Raw genomic sequence first — 26,213 nt, 5'->3', positions numbered from 1 at the left:
GACATGGAGAAACAAAGGAGCCTGAGCTTAAGGAAGAAATTGAGTGCCAATGGTTTTGTGACTGCATCTGTAAAGAGGCTGGGAAAGTGCAGCAGAGAAGATCACTTGGGAAGTAGACTGTGTGGCCTGTCTAATAGAGAGACATGATCTCTGAACTGTAAATAACAGGTTTTTAATCTTGTGATTGTCCAGAGTATGGGAGAGGCCCTGGGTAGTCAGGAAGACTGCAATCTCATGTGTGAGAGACTGTTATAATTTTCATGGCATTTTGCCATATGTACACAAACACCCTGTTGATGTGTTACTGTTGCTAAACAATTAAAGTCTTATTTTTCTGCATTTTTGTGTCCTTGTCTTTTCTCTGCATAAGAAACCCACTTGCCTATAATTTACAAAGCTAGACAAAAGATAGATAGATGATATATGATACTGTCATCCCTGCTGTTTAGGATACACATGTAGAAAAATGCTATTGCTTTTTGAGAGAGCTGCTTGCACTAAAGAGTATACTACATACCCATTCTCAACACAGAACATAAGGAGTGTTTGTGAATGAATCTGGCAGCAGATACAGCATGTACTAATTTGAGTCTTAGTCTTAGGCAGGAGAACTGTAAATATGTAGAACTCTCTCCTGATGGTTGTTATACTGGTAGATACATTAGATAGTTTCAAAAAAAGGGTTGAATGCCCTTTTATGAAATCACAGAGAATCAAAGTTACTAAAATCAATTCACAGTTCAGCCAGGGTAGTTAGATCTCCCTCTTGGCAGTCAGCAAGATCCCCCCTCTATTGAAAACTGGAAGAGGCTTCCTCTGGATCAATTAGCAATTAGAGATTTCAGAGGTTGAACTGACGGATGTCTGTATATTGTAACCTTGTGTACTATGTTACTATGTATTTGCTGTTCATAATTTGATAAGACCCCCTTTAGTTCATAACATATTCCAAAGATAGAAACATTAAATAAGATGAGCGGTTCACTGAGGTCTTTTTATTTAAACATAATGTTTCACCAAAAAGAATGATAATATGTTGGTGGCAATTATCAAAAACTTGGTGTCATAGGTTGTTTATCAAACTATTTGTTTATACTAGGATAATGATTGGTAGATACTTCACTGACTTGGGTTGAGCTGAGTCCCAGAATCTCGGGGGGGGGGGGGGGGGCGAGGAGAATTAAACAAGGCAGAAGAAAATAAATGTGTTGTAAGATATAAATTTACATTGAAGATGTACAAAACTTTATTAATGGACTAAATAAGGAAGGGAAGGGCATGTAACAGGTGCACATCTATGCCTTTATTTTTTTCTTTCTTGGGGTTTTTATCTTCTGCCTTTTTTTCTTGAATATATTTCAGATGTATCGCTTCTTTCTTTCTTGAATTTAGTTCCCATTATTTGAAGCTCTGGATATGGGCCAGCCTCATGCTGAGTTGTTGTTTAAATGTATTTATGTATGTTACTGATTAGTTCATGATTAAATACTTACTGCAATGTGACATGCTAGATTAATCCCTCTCTATGATGGCATGTTATTTCTTTTGGATCTTCTGATATAGCTTCCAATTGCTTTATTATAGGATCAATGTGTCTGTCTGCAAAAATGGACATGGTAATATAGCGAAGTAAAGCATATTGGTATTTCATTAACACAAGAGGGGTTTTCCATCCACCAGACTCATCGCAATATGACATTTAATCCAGCTCCGAATCTATCCCTACGCAAATACCTCCCAAGCTCTTGACACCTCTATTTTGTTGCAATCATATTGGATTCTATTGGAGCAATGTAAAAAAGGACTAAAGTTTGCCCACATCTAGTAACTCCTAGCAACCAGATATTTTTTTCACAATTTTGCTATAAAATTAATTACCCAAAGATTTTACACTACCTATCTAATTATACTCTCATGCTGCCATATTTTTTAAGGAGTAGTTAGCATTAGAAACTCTAAGTTTAAAAGAGACAGTTATTTTAACAAAACAGTCAGGTTTAATTAACAATTACTTAGAAAAGCTGACCTACAGTATCAACATGTATCAACATGATCTATAGATAACTTTTAGGGGTACATTTACTTAGCGCGAGTGAAGGAATAGAAGAAAAAATACTTTGAATTTCGAAAAAAAATTTGGGCTACTTCGACCTTCGACTTCGAATCGAACGATTCGAACTAAAAATCAACTATTCAACCATTCGATTGTCGAAGTACTGTCTCTTTAAAAAAAACTTCGACCCCTTCTTCGCCAAGTAAAACCTACAGAACCTCAATGTTAGCCTATGGGGAAGGTCCCCATAGGCTTTCTAAGCTTTTTTGATCGAAGGAATTTCGTTCAATCGATGGATTAAAATCGTTCGAACGAATAGCGGTATATCGAAGTCGAAGGATTTAACTTCGAAGGATTTAACTTCGACAGTCGAATATTGAGGGTTAATTAACCCTCGATATTCGACCCTAAGTAAATCTGCCCCAAATGTACATTAATATTTTGAAGAGTATTTTTTTTAGTGTAAGTATAACTTTAAACTTTAATTTATTACGTTTATTATACTCAAAAAATGGAATATAGAAATTTGCCATCCAAAAGTTGTCAAATTAATGTAGAAGCCAATGGGATTTGTATTAGCAAAAATGGAAGCTACTTTCAAATGAAATGTTTTAAGAATAATTTGAAATTGGATGTCTCATTGAAAATAATGGGTAAGATATGTGTTAAATTTTTTTTTGAATTTCTACACAATTTACTTTTGAGATATGCATTTTTATAATAACTAATTGTAAGATATATAAGATTTTATTTCACATTAGAAAAATGTCAAAATTAAAAATAATCAATAATCTATAATCACCAACAGTAACCTATAAACCAGAAAAATCATAAATAAACATCTTCAGAAATATGCAGGTATTAAAAACCTGTGGGGAAAAGAGTAGGGCCTATACTTTTAGCAATTATTCATTTACTGTTCTACCTAGAGAATTGCAATGTTCCTCAGGAATCTAATTAGAATGTGATCATTAGCTGCTTCTCATGCTGTGTGTATAGCACTTCAGTTCTTCAGGTGTTGATTTGTAATTAGATATTGATTACTGCTCAATAGTCTATCATAGCAAGGTAACTTATAATAACAAGGCTATCAGTGCAGTGAAAGTGATGTTTCAATATCCCATAAATATAACCTGTTCCACTTGGAGATTTACATTTTGAACGAATCTTATTTTTGCTGGAAATAAAATATTGAATGGAATTATTTATCAGAAAGCTGTAACTAAGCAATAGAAAGAATTCATATATAAAATCACCAGTCTGACGATTTTTTTGTCATAGAAATGACTAGGGGGCATATTTACTAAGCTCGTGTGAAGGATTCAAATGAAAAAAACTTCGAATTTCGAAGTATTTTTTGGGTACTTCAACCATCGAATAGGCTACTACGACCTTCGACTTCAATTCGAACGATTCGAAATAAAAATCGTTTGACCATTCGATAGTCGAAGTACTGTCTCTTTAAAAAAAAACTTCAACTACATACTTCGGTAGTTTAAACCTACCGAGGTACAATGTTAGCCTATGGGGACCTTCCCCATCACTTTTCTAAGCTTATATTTTGATCGAAGAAAAATCCTTCGATCGTTCACTTAAAATTGTTAGAATCGTTCGATTTTTACTTCAATCGATCGATCGTAGGATTTGCGCTAAATCCTTCGAATCCGATATTCGAATTCTAAGGATTTAAATTCGAGGGTTGAATTCGAGGGTTTATTAACCCTCGATATTCGACCCTTAGTAAATGTGCCCCTAGGTGTCACGAATATGGTACTTCTAGCCACACTTGCAGAAAGTTTTTTTCGCAGAAACCACAAACAATTAAGAGTTTTCGGGGAAAGCTCCAAAGTTTCCCCGACCCTATTTTTTCGGCCTTTTTTCTTCATAAACAAGGTCCATTCGGGCAATCTGAGTTACTCGGATTTCTAACTTATAAATACTCTAATAAATTTGGACCTTAATAAATAATCCCCTAGGTGTAGCTATCAGGGGTCACTAACTCAGTCTCGAATACACTTTGCACACAAGCTAGACTAAAGCAAAAGCACCCCCACAGACCAACCAACACCCAGAAAATTAATTTGCTGCCACCATCTATCATTAACAGGCAATAGAAACCTAATGTGACTATTCCCCTGCTCTCTCTAACAGATAGCTCGCAATACACTAATGCATTAAACACTGTCTCGTTATTGTCAGGGTTAGTTCATACTGATTCAACAAGTACTCCAGCACACCGAGGGCTTATTTATCAAGGTCCGAATTTATCTCAATATCAGCTGCTACAAACTCCGATCTAACCCGCTGGGGTTTTTAACACTTATTTATTATTACATTTTCCTGAAAATTTGCTTTGCAGGGAAAAGCTCAGATTTTCCCGATTTTTTCGAGTTTTCACCCGAAAGCTCCGAAAACATTGTGAAATTGCCCTAAACCCCAGACACAACCAAAAATCAATGGGACTGTTCCCATTGACTTTTATGCAACCTCGACAGGTTTGAGATGCCGTGTTTCTGTCTTTTTAGCCCTTGGGGTTTGATAAATTCTGAAAAATCAATGATTTTTTTAAAAGTCCGATTTTATAAAAAAAATCACAAATTTTTCGGATTTCGAGGAATTTCGGGTATTTGGAGTTTAGTAAATAATCAGCATACAGACAGACTAGCGTTTCCATTCAGCATGCACAGGGCTAAGGCTCACAGTTACACACTTTCAGGCTAGGTTTGTTTGGAGCACCAAAGACAAACTTATTAAGTTATCTCTTTAATATTATAACAAAATTAACAAAAAGATGTTTACAAAATGAGACACACATTCTAGAATACAATTACAAACAGTTTATAAAATAAAAGGTAAACCTTGGAAAACCTATACTTAGCTTCAAAGGTATAGAATTCCTGGTCTTGGAGGAAACAAATGGGATAATTTCCAATCACAATTATTCCTCCTAAATACTGTGTGACCTGCCCCTGCCCAGATATTCACATTTGATATGCAGAGTACCAAACCCAGTCATGTTTTGACTCATCTGAAAGCTGATATTACCTTTAATCCATCATTGGTTTATATACTGTTGGTACAACAGGTATGGGTTCTGTGAGGATAAATATGTCTGAGGATATGTTCTGTGTGACCTTTACTTCACTTGTAAGGGGGCCCTGCTGGGAACTTTAAGCTTTCCCCCTCCACATGGAATGGCACTTATCAGCCCGGGCTTGGAGGCCTGTATCATGATATTAGGATTACTAGGATTATATATGCACATAATGTGCTGGTTAATGATGAGTGAATTTGTCCTGTTTAGTTTCGCTGAAAAATCGAATTGCTGAAAAATCGAATTGCTGAAAAATTCGAGAAACTGCGAATAATATTAAACACATTGAAGTCAGTAGGAGAAAAGTCAACGGGCATTTTTTCTTTCTCTGCTGACTTTTTGTCATGATAACTTTTTTGTCTTGGTAACTTTTTGTCCAAATACATTAAAGTCAATGGGTGTTTTTTCTTGTGGCGACTTTTTTGTCTCAGCGACTTTCTCGCGGCACATTTTCGCGACAAAATTTGCACATATGGAAATGCAGAATTTCTCCATGAATCCATGCCTAATGAAAAAATGTGCTCATCACTAGTGCTAGTGTACATGTGCATGCAAGTGTGTGTATGCAAATCCTTAAACGGATCCTGTCATGGGAAAACTTGTTTTTCTCAAAACACATCTAATAGTGCTGCTCCAGCAGAATTCTGCACTTAAATCCATTTCTCAAAAGAGCAAACAGATTTTTTTATATTCAATTTTGAAATCTGACATGGGGCTAGACATTTTGTCAATTTCCCAGCTGCCCCTGGTTATGTGACTTGTGCCTGCGGTTTAGGAGAGAAATGCTTTCTGGCAGGCTGCTTTCCTTCTCAATGTAACTGAAGGAGTCTCAGTAGGACATGGGTTTTTACTATTGAGTGTTGTTCTTAGATCTACCAGGCAGCTGTTATCTTGTGTTAGGGAGCTGTTATCTGGTTACATTCCCATTGTTCTGTTGTTTGGCTGCTGGGGGGAGGAATGGAGAGGGTGATATCACTCCAACTTGCAGTACAGCAGTAAAGAGTGATTGAAGTTTATCAGAGCACAAGTCACATGACTTGGGGCAGCTGGGAAATTGACAAAATGTCTAGCCCCATGTCAGATTTCAAAATTGAATATAAAAAAATCTGTTTGCTCTTTTGAGAAATGGATTTCAGTGCAGAATTCTGCTGGGCAGCACTATTAACTGATTCATTTTGAAAAAAAATGTTTTCCCATGACAGTATCCCTTTAATAACAATCTGAATGTAAAGTATAGGATTTAGTTCAGGTTCTTCTGCTTTAGACCAAATTACTGTTCAGACTTGCAATGCTCTCATTTTGGCTGCAGATGGTAGAAGAGATTGTTCCAGATTAGATTATACTGTCATGCTTCTCTTGTGAGGAAAATGAGAGGATTTGAATGATGAGCTTTAACATTCTTAGGTATGAACAGGTTTTCCAAAAGTGATCCAAACCTATTCGCTTGTACATTCGTGCATGAAATATTGTGTATTAGTACTTTTTTCCATGGGATATTTAAAATGACTGTTGAATTACTTTTGCTTGCTTTCATTACTCCCACATGCAGAGGGAAAAAATAAACCTCTTATGCTACTACTTTATGTTGCATCAATGAATCAAGCTTGTTTACATATAAAGAGATTAAGCATGGAAAAAAATTAATTGCTAAGCTAATGTATAAGCAGGAGGAAGAATGAAAAACCCTGAAGATAACTGATGTAACTAGAAATAGAACTGATACACATGCTAGAATAAAGGGGAAAGCATCACCGGCTTAGAATAATTTTAGTGGCAATGACTGAGAGTGAGCAACTGTGTATAATACAGTGAGCTTGAAAGTGTGAATAAAAGTGTGTTTATAAAGAATCACAAGCAAGTAAAGGCATGGTGGTTATTTACTAAAACTCGAGTTTATTTCATTTTTTTATTAAAACAAAGTTGAATTAACTCCCATCCACAAATTTAACTCATTCATCAATCATTTTTCTTGATAAAGTTGGAGTGAAAAATATTGTGACAAATTTGTGCATCAATTCGAATCATATGTTTGACACTCAGAAAACTCGACTTTATCGAATTGTCCATGTGAAAACTTGTATTTATCAGATTAAAACCAGCACAGATCACAGTGTCAAGAAAAAAATTCAGGGGATTTGCCATTGACTTCTAAATGCCCTCAACAGGTTTGAAGTTACAGATTTTTAGCAGCTTTGGGGTATAATAAATCTCTAAAAACTCAAGTTTTAAAAATTAAAAAATAAAACCACATTAAAAACTCGACCAGAAAAATGTGAGGTTTAATAAATGGGCCCCTATGATTATGTGTGCAGGAGAGTATGGGTGAAATGATTTGTGCATGACAGTGCAGGAATGTGAGCCTAGAGGGTCATTTACAAAACAAATTATAGTGCAATTCAGACCAATGTAGTTTTAAAAATACTATGCACAGTGATGTCAGCAATATTCAGATGCACTCAAAACCTGCAGGACCCATTAGGTTATCTCTAGGGTGAGATAAGTTCAGGGAATGAGCACATTTGCTTGGATTACAGAAAGTTTGGGGTGTTGGTAAAGAGTAAAGAAAGTAGAGTATTGCATTATGGGTTCTTAAAGAATGGAATTGGGTTGGGGTTTGATCAGATTTTTTCTCATCAAGCATTACTACTGAACAGCACTAATTAGATGATCTTATGTGGGGGATGGCACCTCTGCTTTCTTTCAGCTGTAATGTTACTACTAAAGCCAATAAGAAGAGCGAGCTGCTATAAGCTTAAAGCTACTATCCGTCTAGTAATGTCTAGTATTATTAACTTATTTGTTCCAGAAAAATGAACTGATATCTGACATAAGCTGGTACTAGCTGACATACTCCATTATAAAAAGTTGATGACAGCATTTATTAATGAAATGCCATCCCTTACTTCATAAAAGTCAAATTTAGTACTTCTCTTGAAACATTTTAACATTTTAGAAAAGGGGTGCCTAAAAGGTAAATCGGGATCTTCCGGTACACCTTTAACTGGTAAACAAATCAGTCTAAATCACCCTCCTATTCCATTCTTTTCATTCAGATATTTATTATGTTACGGTTACATAAGAAATACATTAGTTGTTTGTTACATATAGCAATCTAAATTCTCTTATGAATCAATATAATATTTAAGAAATATTTTCGATGAAACACAATGCTTTTATGAATGTATATCATAATGGGACAACATCACTAAAAGTAGACCTCGCATTAAAGTATGCACGATCCTGTTTTAGAGGTACTAAAAATTTAGAAAGAATAAAATTTAGCACGGGTCGCTGCACAATATTATTCCAATGAGCACAACTATATTTTAGAACAAATAGATATCACTTTATAGGGGGGGGGGGGAAAACTATAAAAATGCATTTTACTCAACAATACAGTTATTCAATTTAGAGCTTAAATGAACAGACCCCTAAAGCTGATAGTAAATGGATTTTAATGGATTTTAATGTTTTTGGGTGTAACATTAGTAGCGATGGGCGAATTTATTCGTCAGGCGCAATTCGCAGCTAATTCCTGTGATTCGCCGGCAAATAAATTCATGAAACCACCGCGAAATTTTGCCAGTGAAAATTCGCGGACGTCCAGAAAAAACGGGCGCCAGCATCCACAAAACGGACTCCGGCGTCAAAAACTAATGAATTTTTCGCAGTTTATTGCTGGAAATTCACACATTTTTCGGCAAAGTGAAACGCCCCAAATTCGCCCATTACTAAACATCAGTAGTGGGAGGTCCAGAATAGAGCACTATAAAGATTTTCCTGTGGAGCTCAAACATTTCGAACTATCGTTCCAACTGACAAGAAATATTTTATTATAACCACTATATAAATACCTACTGTAGATTCTATTTGTGTACCAGTGTTTCACAAGTCACTAACAAAATTTACATTAAATAATATTAAACTCAGAAATGTAAAATTGCTATTTGCCATTTTTTTGTAATATAGATTACATAACAAACAAATAAGTACTTGAAGTCAACAGAATAAACACAAAGCTGAAAGAAAAACTCTCTGTAAATCATATAAACACCACTTAATTGTATACTATAAGGGGACAGAAATGTCACAAGCACTTTGTCAACTTATGCTGTTTTTTTGATGAAACAGCACTGCATTCTCTATGATAAAATGTCATCTCTAATAAATATGAAACACAAGGAAATAAATGGATAGCAGATTGTCTTTTCACATTACATAGGACTAAATTAAATGTTTTGTATTAAATTGTCCCAGTTTTAGGGCACTGTGAACTTATTGTCTCAGTTTTAGGGCACTGTGAACTTAATGTATTTTTCAGTCACATTTTTAAATGATTAGAAGCAAAAATCTGATGTCATTTTATTGTGATTGTTAAGCCTATTTAAATGGTATGTAAAGGCAAAAAAATAAAATCCCATTTTTACTTTCTTTAATAAAAAAGAAACCTATCTCCAATATACTTTAAAATTAAAAATAAAATGTGTACAGTTTTCATAAGAAACCTGACTGTATGCAGTGAAATTCTCCCTTCATTTACTGCTGTGGATACGAATTGTCAGATGATCCCTAACTGCTGAGCAGGGAAACAATCATACTTATGAACAGCAGGGGGAGCCCCCGCCTTACTTCCCAGCCATGCAGAACTCAAGCAGCTTTGTCTATGATGATTCCTAAGCAGCCCAGACCACACTGAGCATGTGCACAGTCTTAGTCTTGCAAAGATGTTTAACAAAGTTACAAGATGATGACCCCCTGTAGCCAATTTTGAAAGCATAAATTATTTGTTTGATTAGGCTTGTGGTGCAGTAAGTTCATGTTTATATTTAGTATACAATATACAGCATTTCTAGCCTTATTCTATTTTAGACTTGACATGTCCTTTAAGAAGGCATTTTGATAACATAATTCAAAAGTTTGGGTGCACAACAGCAGGGAAGGAAGGGAATGTCTTGACACCTCTTTTCTCCCCTACCTTTCTCTGATAAGAAAGAGGTAATATCTAAGATTGTTTGTTATGTATGAACCAACATGCAGCCATTTGTGTTGGGAGATATGTAAATAAAGATTTTCTAGCAGCCTTTTCAAGTCCCTATCTGATCATGGCCTTAAGTTGGGATCCTTCCAAGTCGTAATCCCTAGTTTTTCTCTTTTCATTGTAGTCAATAAGGGGGTTATTTATTAAAGGCTGAGATGTGTTTTTTCAAAAAATTCCAGTTTTTATCACTAAAAAAGTTTTTTATGCCCCACAGCTAAAACCTGTCAAATTCATGTATAAGTCAATGGCACAGGTCCCTTTAACCATTTGAAAATGTTTTTTACCTTCACAATTTTTTGCTCTGGTTTTCACTCGAAAACTCGATAAATCCGAGGTATTCAAGTTTTTTACCGATTGCATTTAATCAAGTTTTTTACATTTGGATTTTTTCATAAATAAGCAAACATTCGAGTTTGTTTAAATCTAAAAAGCTCTTATAGACATTTGCAGAGCGGATAAAAAATCATATTTCTGTTCCCATATAAAATACACTACTCTTATCCAGCTTTATAAATATAACCATGTGCATGGCAAATATGTTCACTGTACAAACTATTCTGCTATGTGTAAATTTTATAAAGACCCACTATATTTATATCCTGTATATTACTCCTTAATATGCAAAGTCTGTACTTGTATATTATTCCACACTGATAATTGTAAACATCTAAATATTATAACTCATTAATCAGAAACTGGTCTTGTCATATCTAGAAGTGAAGCTATTAATCTCCTGGAACTTTTACAACCAAGTCCACGATTTCCCATGCTTCAAAGCCTAAAAGATAAAAGTAACCTTTGTAATAAATATGACTAATTCCTTAAATTAAGTGTTGCATGAAGGGCAAGGAAGATATTAAAATGCAGGAAAAACACATTTAAATATTGTATGCATGTTCTTAAAACAAATCTGTATAAGAAGTGCATAATATCTACTCAGAAATTTTACAACTTTTTGGTATTTTTAGTATTTAGCCTTTTAAATGTTAACAGTAAAATCAAATCACTCTTTCTACTCTTATTCAAAGTTATAATTATTTATAATTTAATGTATTTCCTCTACACATCTATAAATATCTACAGTATATATGGACAGTACTTCTCGAGCAATCCAAAAATGTGGTCTAAAAAAGTGAATGACCTTGAAGCATAACCCCAAATATTTTCTTGCTGTTTTCTTACATTTTAAGCAGATTTATAAAAAAAAATGATCAAGTTTGAATTTTTCCAATAAGAAACATGAAAACAAATGCAAATAAATGTGCAAGTATTTTCTGAAACTTTGAATAGTTGGAATTTATTAAAGAAAAACAGCATGAAACGGCTCCAGAATAAAAAAAGTATTGTCTAAATAATGTTATCTACTTCTGTTTGTTAAACTATTTAAGATTTTCAGCCTCATTCAAAATGATTTGAACAATGAGATTTTTGCTGTTGTACGACTTTTCTGCTGTGAGCAAATGCAAATGTGACTATTTGCTTCCAATTTTTTCTTTAATAATTTAAATAATTAAATAAATAGATAATTTAGCTCTCGAGGACAAAAATTGTGATAGTGTAAAAAAGGTCAAATTATATCTGGCGGGACTTTTTTAGAATCACGCCATAGATGAGGATTCATCTTACTATAGCCCTATGCATCTTGAGATGTAGGCAGTGATGTTATGCAATGATAGTGGAAATCAGATCAGTTTTCAAGTAAATGATCAGTTTGTCCTATGAATTCATAGGAATTCTGTAATATTGTGAATTAAATCAGGTCATGAGCATGGTAAATAATATGTTGTATGAAAATGGAAACGTAATCCTTTTTAAATGTGCACCATTTTTTTAGAAGTGGCTGTAAACACTAATACAAGATAAGTGTGTTTTTTCAGAGTAGGTATTCAGAAATGATAATAAGCATATGATTATTTATTGGTCATAGGTTATTACCTTTGTTATGCCAGTACTGAAATATATATCTATCAATAACAAGTATGCAGTACATATTAAAGTCTTGAAACCAGTCAAGATAAAAACAGGGCTAAACAAATTTATGTGTGTGCCCCAGATGCAAGTGCTAAAGCAAGGTGCAGGGCGCAGTCCAGTTCTTACCAACTGCCATAGGCTCATATGCACCCTGAGACCACTGCTGCTCTCTAACTTGAATGCTTGAATGAAATAAAAGTTCAGTGGTGACCGATGGGGTTGAAGAGAGGATGCCTACATTCCATCCATACAGCACTGCCAGCACTACCAGCACATTATGGTAATGTTATGTAGACACTCCTTTGCAGAATGAACTGATATATAATCTACAGTCTGGTCATTTCCCTATGGGACCAGAGTGTAAATTATATCCTTATAATCAGAGCGTTCTTACGTCAGAACGCGCCGTTTATAACGTAATCAGACATCAGTTGTCACTGCCACACTGTCCCTGCAGCTTTTCTTCCTGCTTGTCCACCTCACTTCCCTACTTCCTCTCTCGCTCTGCATGCTCACTCTCCCCTCCTATTCTATTCTTTCTGCCTTTCCTTCTGTCTCGATTCTCCCTTTCCCTCCCACCCTCTGCCTGCCGTTTGCTGCCTCAGCGTACCTCTCCCTCTTCTTTGACCCCTCCATCTCCGTTATCGATCTGTCTGCGTCTCTCTCCTCCCTGTTCCACTCACCCCTCCTTCTCCAGTCACGTTCCTTCTTTCCCTCCCACACCCTGTCATTCTTTAGTCTCGCTCTGTCTGCCCCTCCCACCTATATCTCTCTCCAGCTTTGTGCCCTCATTCTCCAATCTGTTTCACTCCCTCTGTCTCTCTCCATTCATCTCAGGTGTTGATCACCCCCTGCATCTTCCATCTGTGTCTTCTTTCCCCTTATGCCACAACCTGCAGCAATACAACATGCTCAAGAGTCATGTAAATATAAGGGTAAGTGTGGCATTGGGTTCAATAATATAAAGCAGTGGCAAAGAACTTCTTACTGCAGATTATAATGAATAATGCACCCTACCGAAATTTATAAAGATATTGGAAGTCACTTCGGAGTTACGTGATCTGTATAAAAAAAATTTGAGGAACTACAATTTTAAACACAATCACTTCATTTCAGGGGCTCACAAGTAGTTGGACAATTTAAAAAACTAAAAATAAAATGTTAATTTCTAATACTTGGTTGAAAACCCTTTGCTGGCAATGACAGCCTGAAGTCTTGAACTCATGGACATCACCAGATTCTGGGTTTCCTCCTTTTTATTCCTCTGCCAGGCCTTTACTGCAGCGGCTTTCAGTTGCTGTTTGTATGTCTGCCTTGTCGGTCCGAAGTTTAGTCTTCTTCAAGTGAAATGCATGCACAATTGGGTTCAGATCAGGTGACTGACTTGGCCTTTTAAGAATATTCCACTTCTTTGCTTTAATTAACTCCTGGGTTGCTTTGGCTGTATATTTTGAGTCATTATGAAACACCTCCCAATCAATTTGACTGCATTTAGCTGGATTTCAGCAGACAGTACTGTAATTAATTTGGCTGCTTCTGTCATGTGTCACATCATGGATAAACACTAGTGTCCCAGTGCCACTGGCAGCCATGCACGCCCAAGCCATCACACTGCCTCCGCCATGTTTTATAGATGATGTGGTATGCTTTGGATCATGAGCTGTTACACTCCTTCTCCATACTTTTTTCTTGCAATAATACTGGTAGAGGTTGATCTTGGTTTCATCTATCAAAAGAATGTATGTCCAGAACTGTGCTGGCTTTTTTAGATTTTTTTTTTTTTAGCAAAGTCCAATCTGGCCTTTCTATTTTTGAGGCTTATGAGTGGCTTGCACCTTGCAGTGCACCCTCTGTATTTACTTTCATGCAGTCTTCTCTTTATGGTAGACTTGGATATTGATATGCCTACCTCCTGGAGAGTGTTGTTCACTTGTTTGGCTGTTGTGAAGGGTGTTCTCTTCACCATGGAAATGATTCTGTGATGCTCCACCACTGTTGTCTTACGTGGACGTCCTGGTCTTTTTGCGTTGCTTAGTTCACCAGTGCTTTCTTTCTTTCTCAGGATGTACCAAAATGCAGATTTTGCCATTCCTAATATTGTAGCAATTTCTCAGATGTGTTTTTTCTGTTTTTTAAGGTTAAGCATGGCTTGTTTCACCTGCATGGAGAGCTCCGTTGATCGCACGTTGTCTGTTCACAACAAAATCTTCAACCTACAAGCACCCTCCTCAAATCAACTCAATATAGCAGGGTTCCTTGTATCCAATCAGCAGTGTTTGTAAAAAGGAAAGAACGTGGCTCTGCCAATCTCTGCTTTTAGTGCCTTTATATAGGAGATACTTTACTTATGCCAGAAGGGCAAAAGAGAACAAACAAAAAATGTGTTCAGGGGCCCGGGAGCAATGAATTGTTATTCTTAAATGAGCATGGTAGACCTATAGCATGAAGCACTTTTTCCATTCCCAGGGCACCAGGGTGAGACATTGAGGGGGAGAGGAGGTAATATCAGTCCAGCTATTACAGCACAGAACCCTTTGCTGTAGTGTAGTGAGTTGTGTGACTCTGAGCAGAAAAGCTGTCAAATGCGTGTGCAATATATAATTTTTAATGGCAATTAGTTTGGGATACCCTGTTAGGTTGCCTTGTCCTTGAATGATCAGTTGTGATTTTGCCCCAACAAGTTCTATGTTTTATATCAACTACTTTTTATGCATTGGATCCAGTATAATATTATGCAGCAATACAAAATGTTTAGAGCAATATGAGCTTAGTTTTAAAATACCAGGATTTTTTTCTGTTTTCAGCTTTTCTTAAAAATTTAAGCTGTTTTCCTTACTTCCTTACTAAGCTATATTTGTCTATGTTTTTTATTTAAGATTACTGTATACTACAGTGTTTTTGTCCTATCTGATATCCCAAAGTATAAATGGTACAGTGTGTGGAAATCATACAATGTGGTTTTCTAGTGTTTTAGCTGTCAATATCTATTATGTTGTTAACATCTTAGATCAATGAGCAAATCATAACTAGACCCTGGAGTATTTTTATGTTTAATATTTGATGTAACTTTGTATGTTTAGTTTACCACAAAACCAAAAGCATAGTTTATCATTTATATTGTGCTGTGTGTTTACTTCCCTGTGGGAGTATTAAATTGCAGGCCCAGCAAGTATTCCATTTCAAGCACAGCAAGCTATCCAGATCCAAATTGGCCCTCATAAGGATTTCTTTTTTTCCCTTTTTCATATGTGATATGAGCCTGCTCATTAAAGTGTCTTCCAATCAATGCCGTGCACTACTCACAGTACTATTAGTCTAATAAAGCTTGCAGTGATAAATGACCGGAGAACAAGTCTTTCCTTTCCTCTAGATGAAAGTCATTACTTTCGATTAAGGGATAAGATTGAAATGATGGAAAATGATGATTAGTCACAGCCAATAACCTTTACCTGTAGATATTTTCTGAAGAGTCCACTTACAGTCATCAGCAAGCAAGGGTTTATTTAGTCACTGCTTTGTATCCCTTCAAGGGCATATTTACTAGCTGTAATGTTGCTCTTATAGATATACAGCAGGCAGTATCATGTGAATATGAGTTTATCTTGAATAACAAGATAGCTAGGCAGATATATGATATATATAATATATGTGTATATATATATATATATATATATATATATATATATATATATATATATATATATATATATATATATATATGAAAAATAGCTACACTGACTTAATGGAGTAAAAGACTGCACACTGCAGAAAAGTCATATAGAATATTATGTAAAGCAAGGCACTCACAGGACTTAAAGGGCATGTAAATGCAAAAAATAAAAATCCCATTTTTACTTTCTTTAATGAAAAAGAATCCTATCTCCAATATACTTTAATTTAAAAATGTGTACAGTTTTTATAAGAAACCTGACGCTTATATCCAAAAAATGTTTTTTTTTTGTTTTAGTGGCAAGTTAGATGCTTTTCTAAGAGAGAAAAATAATGTTTAAATGCTTTAGCATTTCAGATCTGCAAACATCAGGTTTTCACATGGCTGTTAAAGGGCATGTAAAGGCAAAAAAATAAAATCCCATTTTTACTTTCTTTAATGAAAAAGAAACCTATCTCCAATATACTTTAATTTAAACATGTGTATCATTTTTATAAGAAACCTGAGTGTATGCAGTGAAATTCTCCCTTCATTTACTGCTGTGGATAGGAATTGTCAGATGGTCCCTAACTGCTGAGCAGGGAAACAATCATACTTATGAACAGCAGGGGGAGCCCCCGCCTTACTTGCCAGCCATGCAGAACTCAAGCAGCTTTGTTTATGATGATCCCTAAGCAGCCCAGACCCCACTGAGCATGTGCACAGTCTTAGTCTTGCAAAGATGTTTAACAAAGTTACAAGATGGTGACCCCCTGTAGCCAACTTTGAAAACATTAATTATTTGTTTGATTAGGCTTGTGGTGCAGTAAGTTCATGTTTATATTTAGTATACAAAATACAGCATTTCTAGCCTTATTCTGTTTTAGACCAGAAAGCTCCAAATTACGGAAAGACTCCCATAGACTCCATTTTATCCAAATAATCCAGATTTTAAAAATGATTTCCTTTTTCTCTGTAATAATAAAACAGTAGCTTGTACTTGATCCCAACTAAGATTAATTCTTATTCGAAGCAAAACTAGCCTATTTGTTTTTTTTTCATGTTTACATGATTTTCTAGTAAACTTAGGGGCAGATTTATCAAGGGTTGAATTTAAAAAATTCTAAATTCGAAAAGACCAACCGAATTGAATTTGGTCTATTCCCTAGTCGAAGTACAGAAAAATTAGCTTGAAATTCGATTTTTTTTTTTATATCAAATTTGCACTTTGAACTTTGATAAATCTGCCCCTTAAGGTATGATTCCAAATTACAAAAAGATCCATTATCTGGAAAACCCCAGGTCCCAAGCATTCTGGATAACAGGTCCCATGCCTGTATTATACTACATCATTCACAAATAAATTTTACAATGTAATGAAATATATAATGTAACCTGGACAAAATGTAAACTTTATTTTACAGGTATGTAAAATAATAGCAAAACACCTTTCTCCACCCTATGTTTCTCCATAGTTTATTTGACTATGCAGACATTTCAACCTGATTCTGAATGCATTGCTAGTTTGTTTAATATCAAAATGACCTTGTTTCAAACCTTTGTCTTCTACCTTCTCTTCTAATGTAGTTCTGTTGTAGGAAAAGTATTCTTACTTTACAGTATTCTCCTCCAACATGCTTCCCTTCATCTTCAAATGAATTTAGAAGTTCTGTGATGCTCTGAATATCATGGGTCTACTTCTTGGGGTGGCTCACATGTCTTCAATACATTTGGATGCATATGTAATTTTGTACTGTCTTAAGCATTTTAATGATGTAGTTTTTTTTATTTTGGAATACACGGTAATATAGAATTCTATTTTATATATCCCACCCTAAATACATAAAAGAATGTAAAGAATTGAATATATTATAGTCCACTTTATAGATTACCAATATGCAGTTATGTATTGTCATGTCACAGACATTTTTATACTGCATTAAAATATATCAAGGAATGCATTTTGCTTGTAATTTAACATAATTTCACTATTAAGCATGTGTTGTTAGGTCATGATATTCACTAACGTCAATGTTTTCTTAGCTCAAAGAGCTGCATTAGCAATTCTAATAATTAAGCAATAGATGTGTATTAAGGTAGATCTTCCTTTTGATTATTCTTCCATCTCACTGCTAAGTAAATGCACTGACAGTCTCTAACTATATTGCTTTTGTGTTATTCACTGTCACCAGGACTCTTTTTATTGATCACATATATATCTACAAATGATTTATTTCCCCTCTTCTTTTCTTAGCATAATACTGTATGTTAAATCTACAATATTGATTATTGATTGATTTAGTTGGTCATTCATAAGGCCTAATTTACCACACACTGTTCTTTCCACTCTTTAAATGTCTTATGTCTGCTCTGCTCAAGCCACAAATTAAAAGAATATATATATATATATATATATATATATATATATATATATATATATATATAAATATAAATATATATAGATATATATAAATATATATATATATATATATATATATATATATATATATATATATATATATATATATATATATATATATATATATATATATGAAACCAAGGGTCCCGGCACTAACGAAAAAGGCTTTCACTGACTGGCAATCCACGTTGTAGTAAATTGTAGATGCTATCAGAGATCGCACTTCACAGGACTTATAATGAATAACTCTGCCTTTGTTGTAAAAATCTGACATTTTGGCTGTGACACCAGTACTTTGATAAAGGCTGGTGTCGCAGCCGGAACGTCAGATTTTTACAATAAAAGATCAATGTAAAATAAACTCTGGAGCTTATTTTACATTGATCTTGGAAGTATTGTGGCTTCTAGACAAGTATCCGCACTCCAAAGTCAATCTTAATAGAAGGAGGGGTACATGGTAAATCGTGTATACACCAATAGTTTCCAAACCATTGGATCCTTGAGAAAGGTCCCAATAGGGACCGAAACGTTGGGTATTGATGCAACAATAAAAGATTATACTTTTTACACAAAAGGGAGTGCTGGTTTGGAAACTATTGGTGTATATATATATATATATATATATATATATATATATATATATATATATATATATATATATATATATATATATATATATATATATATATATATATATATATATATATACCCCTGTCCCTCAGATATCACTCACCGTAAACAACACAACCTTTCAATTCCACCACACAGGCAAGCTGCCTAGGAGTTATCTTAGACTCACATCTGTCTTTTTCACCACAACACTTGCCGTTTTCAACTACCAACATTGCTCGAATACGACCATATCTCAGTTCAGAATCAACTAAAACACTGATTCAGTCTCTCATCATCTCCCGCTTTGATTACTGCAACTTACTCCTCACAGGTATTCCAACAAGTCACCTTTCACAACTCCAATCTGTTCTAAACGCGGCCGCTAGACTCATTCATGTAGCTTGACGCTCAACATCAGCTGCTCCCATATGTATGTCCCTTCACTGGCTCCCAATCTCTTCTAGAATCAAATTCAAATTACTTACACTCACATTCAAGGCCCTTAATAATGAAACCCTTCCCTATATTTCATCTCTAATCTCCAAATACACTCCTTCACGAAACCTTCGCTCTGCTTCTGATCTTCGCCTCACTTCTCCTCTGATCACTTCTGCCCATTCTCGTCTACAAGACTTCTCTCGGGCTTCTGCTTTCCTCTCTGCCCCAAGCTGTCAGACTTTCTCCTTCTTTCCAAACTTTCAAGCGCTCCTTAAAGACCCACCTGTTTAAAGAGGCTTATTCGATGTACCTTGATTAATCATTGCTGTATCAAACATGACAAATGTTTATATAATCCTAATGTCTCAATTGTACCCTAACCTTTAGTTTGCAAACTCGAATCTCTAGGTTCTTCTAACCCTATTGTACTCTGTAATCCTTGTTTGTTATCCACCATTTATTCCCTGTTTGCTATAACTGCAGTAAAGCGCTGCGTATCTTGACAGCGATATATAAATAAATGATGATATATATATATATATATATATATATATATATATATATATATATATATATATATATATATATATATATATATTGGTCCCAGCCTCATTGCACCCCCGCCTAATGGTTTTAAAAATGAGTAGTGAACACAACTTTCCCTTGTTTGTTATAGTTTATACAGGAGCAGTGACCAGCTCCATGTTGTAGCTCCCACCCTTCCCAACTATAGTCAGGGCAACCAAGTTTGGGAGTATTACTTTGAAAGCAGCAAGTAAGTTGCAGGTAAAACTTAGTCCCTTTGTAAAATGTATAATGAAGCAATAGAATTCTTAATGAATCAGATGAAAATTGAGCGTAGGACTGGCCAGATATGGGATGACTTTGACGTAGTTGGCCAGCTTAACTATATTGCAATATATGGACAAACAATCCCTGTTTTGTTTAAAGGGTAAGGCATTTTTCAGTAGCAGTATGCACAAAACGTCTGTCTTAAATATATTGATAATGGGTGGAGTGCAGAGGACCTCTTGTATTTGTATATATATATATTTATATATCTGCTAATAATCATCCTGCAAGCATCATCTGTACTCATATGGTCCTACCTGGCTGCTACACATCTGTGGTAGTCTATGTCATTGGCAGTGTGAATAATTATGGCTGAATGATGCTAAAAATGCTTAGAAGTATACCCCTTTGTGGAAATCCCATCCTCCCCATATATAAAGAAATCTATAGCTTTTTAATTAGAATAAGGATTTTTTTTCTTTACATAAGCACTTATAGATTACTTGTATACATGGGAAAATGACCAACTCCCAATCACTAATTAAATTACAGTTTGTTACTTACAAATCATAAAGTGTCAGCCGATTCATAATCATTGGTGAATCATAGATCAATCTATAGAAAAATACTGTAGATTTTAATGTGTTAAAGTCCTTGGGCTCTCATTGATCTGAGTGGGGAACAGGTCATACTGTATGTCACAATCAATCTGCTTACAAAAAAAATGAATTGCAAAGTAATAGCCTACTGCTGACTTTGTTTAACTCTGAAACAATGATCTTCAGTCCTATTAGATGCAAAAGAATAAACTTTCATTGGGATGTAATTTTTTAAGACCGCTAAACCACCAGTGCAAAATAGGATTGTGAGATCAATATAATAATTAATTAGGATGTCATTCATTAGGCATAAGAGAACTGCTGCTTTGTAAGGAAATTGAAAAAGAAAAATGTATGTTTCTCATGTTTAAGTGTAAATCAGTTTTATAATTGACTGTACTATTTTAAATATTCTATATACATTCTATATCCAAATTTTATTTTTTAATGCTAGTCTCTATTGAAGACAAGAAAGTATAAACAATTGCACAAGCTAGAAAATAAACCCAGAAAGTTAATAAATTATTGATTATTTATGTTATGCAACACTTTACAGAGATTGGTCACCATTCACATCTGTCTCTACCCCATTTTTGAAGTGTGGGAAGACACTGGCGCAATGCACAGCCCAAGAATCATGAACATGTAATGGTTTGTGATTCATACTGCAAAAAATTGAACATTTAATAATGTCAGCAGATACATGAAGCCTGAAATGCCTGATTTGGCATAAGGAGCATTTGAGTCCATCACACCTTTGAACTCATTTAATTTAGCCTAGATTGCATTCTAGTTTCAGCACCTTCAGGCAAGCTACTGTGCTTCCTTAATTATAGAAGGTCTCGCTATGACTAAACACATTCTGGGTAGATTTAAAACGAACACTGCAGTATTCTTCTTATTTTATTAACCTGCAGATTTAATCAGGTCAAAGGAAAGAACAACTTTCACATTCTTGATTCCTGCTGTGATAAAAACAGCAAGAAGTAGTATATCCCACTGATTGAGAAAAGTGTCAAACAAAGAAAATGCACCTAACCAAAGTAGTATTTAAATAGTGCATACAGTTTTATTTTTTAAATTATTTTCTATGGCTTTTATTTTCAAATAAGAATGACTTTGTATTTTTGTGATGTCAACATACTACTGTATATGTATTGTAAAACTTTAATTTCAATTATGAAGTCCAAATATCTGTTTGCAAAGCAGTAAAATAGAATTTGTGCTATAAGATGTAGTTTTCTAGCATACATTAACAGGGCAGATAAAGGAGATATAATAACTTTTGACCAACCAAAACTTACTGAGGCTTGAGTACAACCCCCCCAAAATTCTCCAGCACGAGGCTGGATTATGTGGCCCACTGAATGTGTGTTTATCCAAATAAAAACATGTTTGCTCTGGTTATACCCCTCTAACTTCTTATTGCAATAGAGAGCATTTAAACACGTTTTTTTATTTATTGCCAAACACCTCCATAGCCCTGTGTCTGCCCTTCTCATGTTTGATTACAGTGTAAGAATGAGTGATGTGATAGATAAGAGGAAGATGATTGATGTAGTACAGGCTGTTTTTCCTATAAAGGCACCTGAGGGCACTTGCCTAGGGTAGCGGCTTTGAAATAAAGGTAAGCCGAATTTATTTTTTTAAGTCATCTCTATAGAAACAGAATCCAAACTTAATATCAAAATATTAACATATCAGACTGGTAAGCTCTTCGGAAAAACTTAATTTATCAGTATCAGCATTACTGAATTTTCATATGTGTATGTCGATATATATACAGCTCTGAAGAATATGTTGTAGATTTATAATAGAGTTTATATGTAACTCTATTCTTTCATCAAGCCCTTCGCAATTGTTATAACCTCTTTATATTCAATATAGATTTTAGATGAATACATATATTTTTTTTTAATGACTTGCAAAAGAAAGGAACATGGGAGTAGATCTTGGTCAGTTCAATAATCGAATACAGTTGTTAAAGAGAAAAATATACATCTTGGGCAAAAATGTAATTCAAAATCTGATGATTCTAGAAATTAGTCAATGTGCAAGAAAATTCTGTTAATTCTGTTAATTTCCATATTGGTGAAATGTAGTAGTTCCATTCTAAAAGCATGCACTTTAGTTGGGGAACCATGTTTAGTCACCTCTATATTTGTTTGAGTATTCATAGCATTCCTAGCATGAGCAATAAATGGAAATGGACATTGACTAACGAGCCTATGCAGCTGAATGTTCTGGGAACACTTTATGCAAATAGAATCTATATGATTTGACCAGATCGTAGATCTGTCTGAAACTGTTTGCTCAGCTTTTCTGGGGATAAAAAATTCATGAAATGTTTCTGGAATGCAAATAAACATGATTTGCTTACCTAAAACTCCTAGCCTATAATTAACGGTGATAACAATGACATTTCCATGACTTGCGAGTATACTTCCATCGATCATGTTTCCTGTGCCCTCCATATAGGATCCTCCATGAATGTAAACCATGACTGGTTTCTTATTGTTTGGATCATGGATATCTAAAGAGAAAATATACAAAGATCAAATGAACATGAGTTTACCTGCATTTTTTAGTGGCATCAATTTTTTTCTAGCATTATTGTTTTCAAATTAAACTTTTTGCAATTCATCAAAGAAAATACTAAGGGCATCAGAGAGAGAGATTTCAATAATAGACACACTCCAGGACTCCCAAATGAGGTGAAAAGTAAAGAAGAATTTATTGTTAACTTTTTGGTTCCATTGACAATAAATTCCTATATACTTTTTTTCAAAGTTTCTCTATTATTTTTGGCTCAGTTTTAAATAACCTGTTACATGGAAATATGCATAACATTTTTTTTTGATATGTAACTGTTTCTTTATTATACAATTTCACCAATCTATTTATATAAAAAATCCCACATCTGAATATTCAGCTAGAAGGGTCAAGCAGCTTGCATTTATAAGAAGTAACAATCAATATTCAAATTATCTAGTTTCCTTACTTTATCAATTGAATGCCAAGATATAAAGCAGCATTGCACATTCATGGAGAATAAATAAGTGTAGTGTATACCATACCTTGGGTACATAGATGTTGCTGGACTACAACTCCAAGCATTCTTCCTCTTATGATTCAAATTAACAGCTATATAATAACTATATCAGTTATAGCCCAACAACATCTGGGGGACCAAGATAAAGAAACAAGGCTATACATGTTAATAATACAAATAACCTGATGTTGCTGCTCATAACAGTTGATTTCCAGCCAGAATTTGTAGTACAACAAGAAAAATAACCAGAGGTAACAGGTGTTCCATTGGCCTAACTTATGAGATAAAGACCCAGGATATTGTGATTTTAAGCCAGTAAAGCTTTTGATATACCACCAATGCACAAAGTGGCTTTAGGAAAAAAAATGAGTTCCTTATATGCTACATTTGCTTCTTAATTGTGAATGTTATTATGTTACTGTTATATTGATTTTTTCACACATCAACATACCCTCATAGGTTATACTCACCATTCTGACAGCTGTTAGGACAGCATAAACCATACAGTTTATAAGCAAATAAAGAAACTAGCCATGCTTATATATACAGAGCAAACACTTAAACAAGTGTCGTGTTTCTGTTCTATGAGGTGCATAGCAGTGCCTATTTCAGGTATTAGTTTTCTATTTTTCACTTGGTTCCATTATGTCAACCTTACCAGAGAAAGTACAGCACATAAAAACCATGGACTGATATACAATAAAGCCCTTGTCTTAATATCTTCAATATTACCAACTGGAAGGCAAGGTTCAAAGTGCACAATCTGCCATTTATTTACATTTTGCAACCTGCCTTCCTCCCTTTACATTGCTACAGGTCTCTGTGCTCCACACTTGAGAAAAAAGACCTGAGGCTGCCCCTTTTTCAGCGTTAAAGCACACTTTTGTGGGTAAAGACCCATAGGCATGTGGGAAATGGAAATATTCCATCCACAAAAAAAGTACAGAAACAACAAATACACATTGGTGCAGGTGTGAGGAAGGAGAGGCTTGAAAACATATGATTTAAAATAAACTGAAGTTACCTTAAAATACCTGTTTTAACTTTCTTGTCAGAAGAAAGAATTATACCATGTTTTGTGCACAATGCCCAGAGGACTATGTTGGTGGCATTTATTTCTCTACTTGCTTTTCCATATGAATGTGTATGAGTTGTTCTGCATATCCCGAAGGCTTTACATAATTTTAAGAAGCTACAAACTATTTTATGCTAATTACGGTAAAAATATAGATTTTAAAGCCGGCTCTGAACACCAAAATATTTTAGATAAGCTACATTGTAGCAGAGCAGAGTTGAAGCTTAAATGAAACAAAAAAAAATAGTTTTCCAAAGATTTCCATAAATTATACACCTAAAATTAAAATAAATTGTGCTCCAGTACTGCCAAAATTTAATTATTGGCCCTGGATAAAATGATTGCTATTATTTATGCTTAATTATTAATGCTGTGTATTGTTCAAATTGTTCAAACTATCAGGATATATATATATATATATATATATATATATATATATATATATATATATATATATATATATATATATATATATATATATATATGACATTGATTCTGTGTGTATTTCACCAGTATTATGCTGGTGAAGTGAAAACTCCAGGGAAAAGTCTGTGTGGCTGCAGCAAGTAATGCTGTTTAATTCTATTCTGTCTTAGGAAAAGCTGGACAGTGAGTCCCTGGAGTGAATGGAAGAGAGCAGGGTGAGCTTCCATTTCTTGGTCCATATAAGGGTTTGCAGCTGCCTAAGCTAGACGTAGCTAAGTAATTCGCTAATTGAGTGTAGTTAAAAGCAGGTGTGGAGCAACACCTCAGAACTTCCCCCCTGGATACCTCCTGGAGTGGAGGAGGGTAAGGGGCCACGTGTAAACCTCTTTGAGGGGAGGAAGGAGTTTGTGTGCACCTGGGAAAGAGTGTGATTCCCCTGTGTTGGAGAGAGCTCCAAAGGACTGTAGAGAAAAAGAAAAATCCATCCCAGGAGACAAGAGTGTCTTGAGTGGCCCAAAGAGGATTCTGGGATTTGTGTCTGCTGAAAGCCAGTGAGGACTAAAGGAAAACGTGAGTTAATGTGTACACCAGTGAGGGTGTGAATTGGGTCTGCCAACACTCATGTGAAGCAAATGTTATCCCCTTTGTGAAGCCAGTGGGCTGAAGATTTACCAAATAAAATTCAGCAAAGCTGCATTTAAACAGTGAAAAATTCGTGATTTTTTTATTATAAAATAGGACTTTTAAAAAATCACGAATTTTTCAGAATTTATTAAACCCTAAGGATGGAAAAGTCTGAATTTGAAAATCCGGCATCTCAGACCTGTCGAGGTTAAATATAAGTCAATTGGAGAAGTCCCAAAGATTTTTTGATGTACGCTGGGTTTCGTTCAATACCCCGAAGTTTTCGGGTAAAAATTACGAAAAAATCGTGATCGGATGAAAAAATTAAAAGAAAAACGTGTAAATCAGATTTTTTGTCCCATAAAGCATCT

At 34.8% G+C, this 26,213-nt stretch overlaps 1 protein-coding gene across 2 annotated transcripts in view; it reads right to left on the bottom strand.

Moving 5' to 3' along the window:
- The window catches only part of nlgn4x.L (neuroligin 4 X-linked L homeolog), a 185,475-nt gene that overhangs the window by 45,324 nt on the left and 113,938 nt on the right, over positions 1-26,213 (bottom strand). For both annotated transcript variants that reach the window (XM_018246159.2, XM_041581732.1), the window contains one exon: positions 23,046-23,198. In XM_018246159.2, the coding sequence (XP_018101648.1) occupies positions 23,046-23,198 (153 nt within the window). The remainder of the gene's footprint in view (positions 1-23,045; positions 23,199-26,213) is intronic.

Source organism: Xenopus laevis, chromosome 2L, assembly GCF_017654675.1.
Source record: "Xenopus laevis strain J_2021 chromosome 2L, Xenopus_laevis_v10.1, whole genome shotgun sequence".
Classification (NCBI taxonomy): Eukaryota; Metazoa; Chordata; class Amphibia; order Anura; family Pipidae; genus Xenopus; species Xenopus laevis.
Note: the sequence above shows the minus strand (reverse complement) of the source record. Positions and strands in the feature narration are given on the sequence as shown.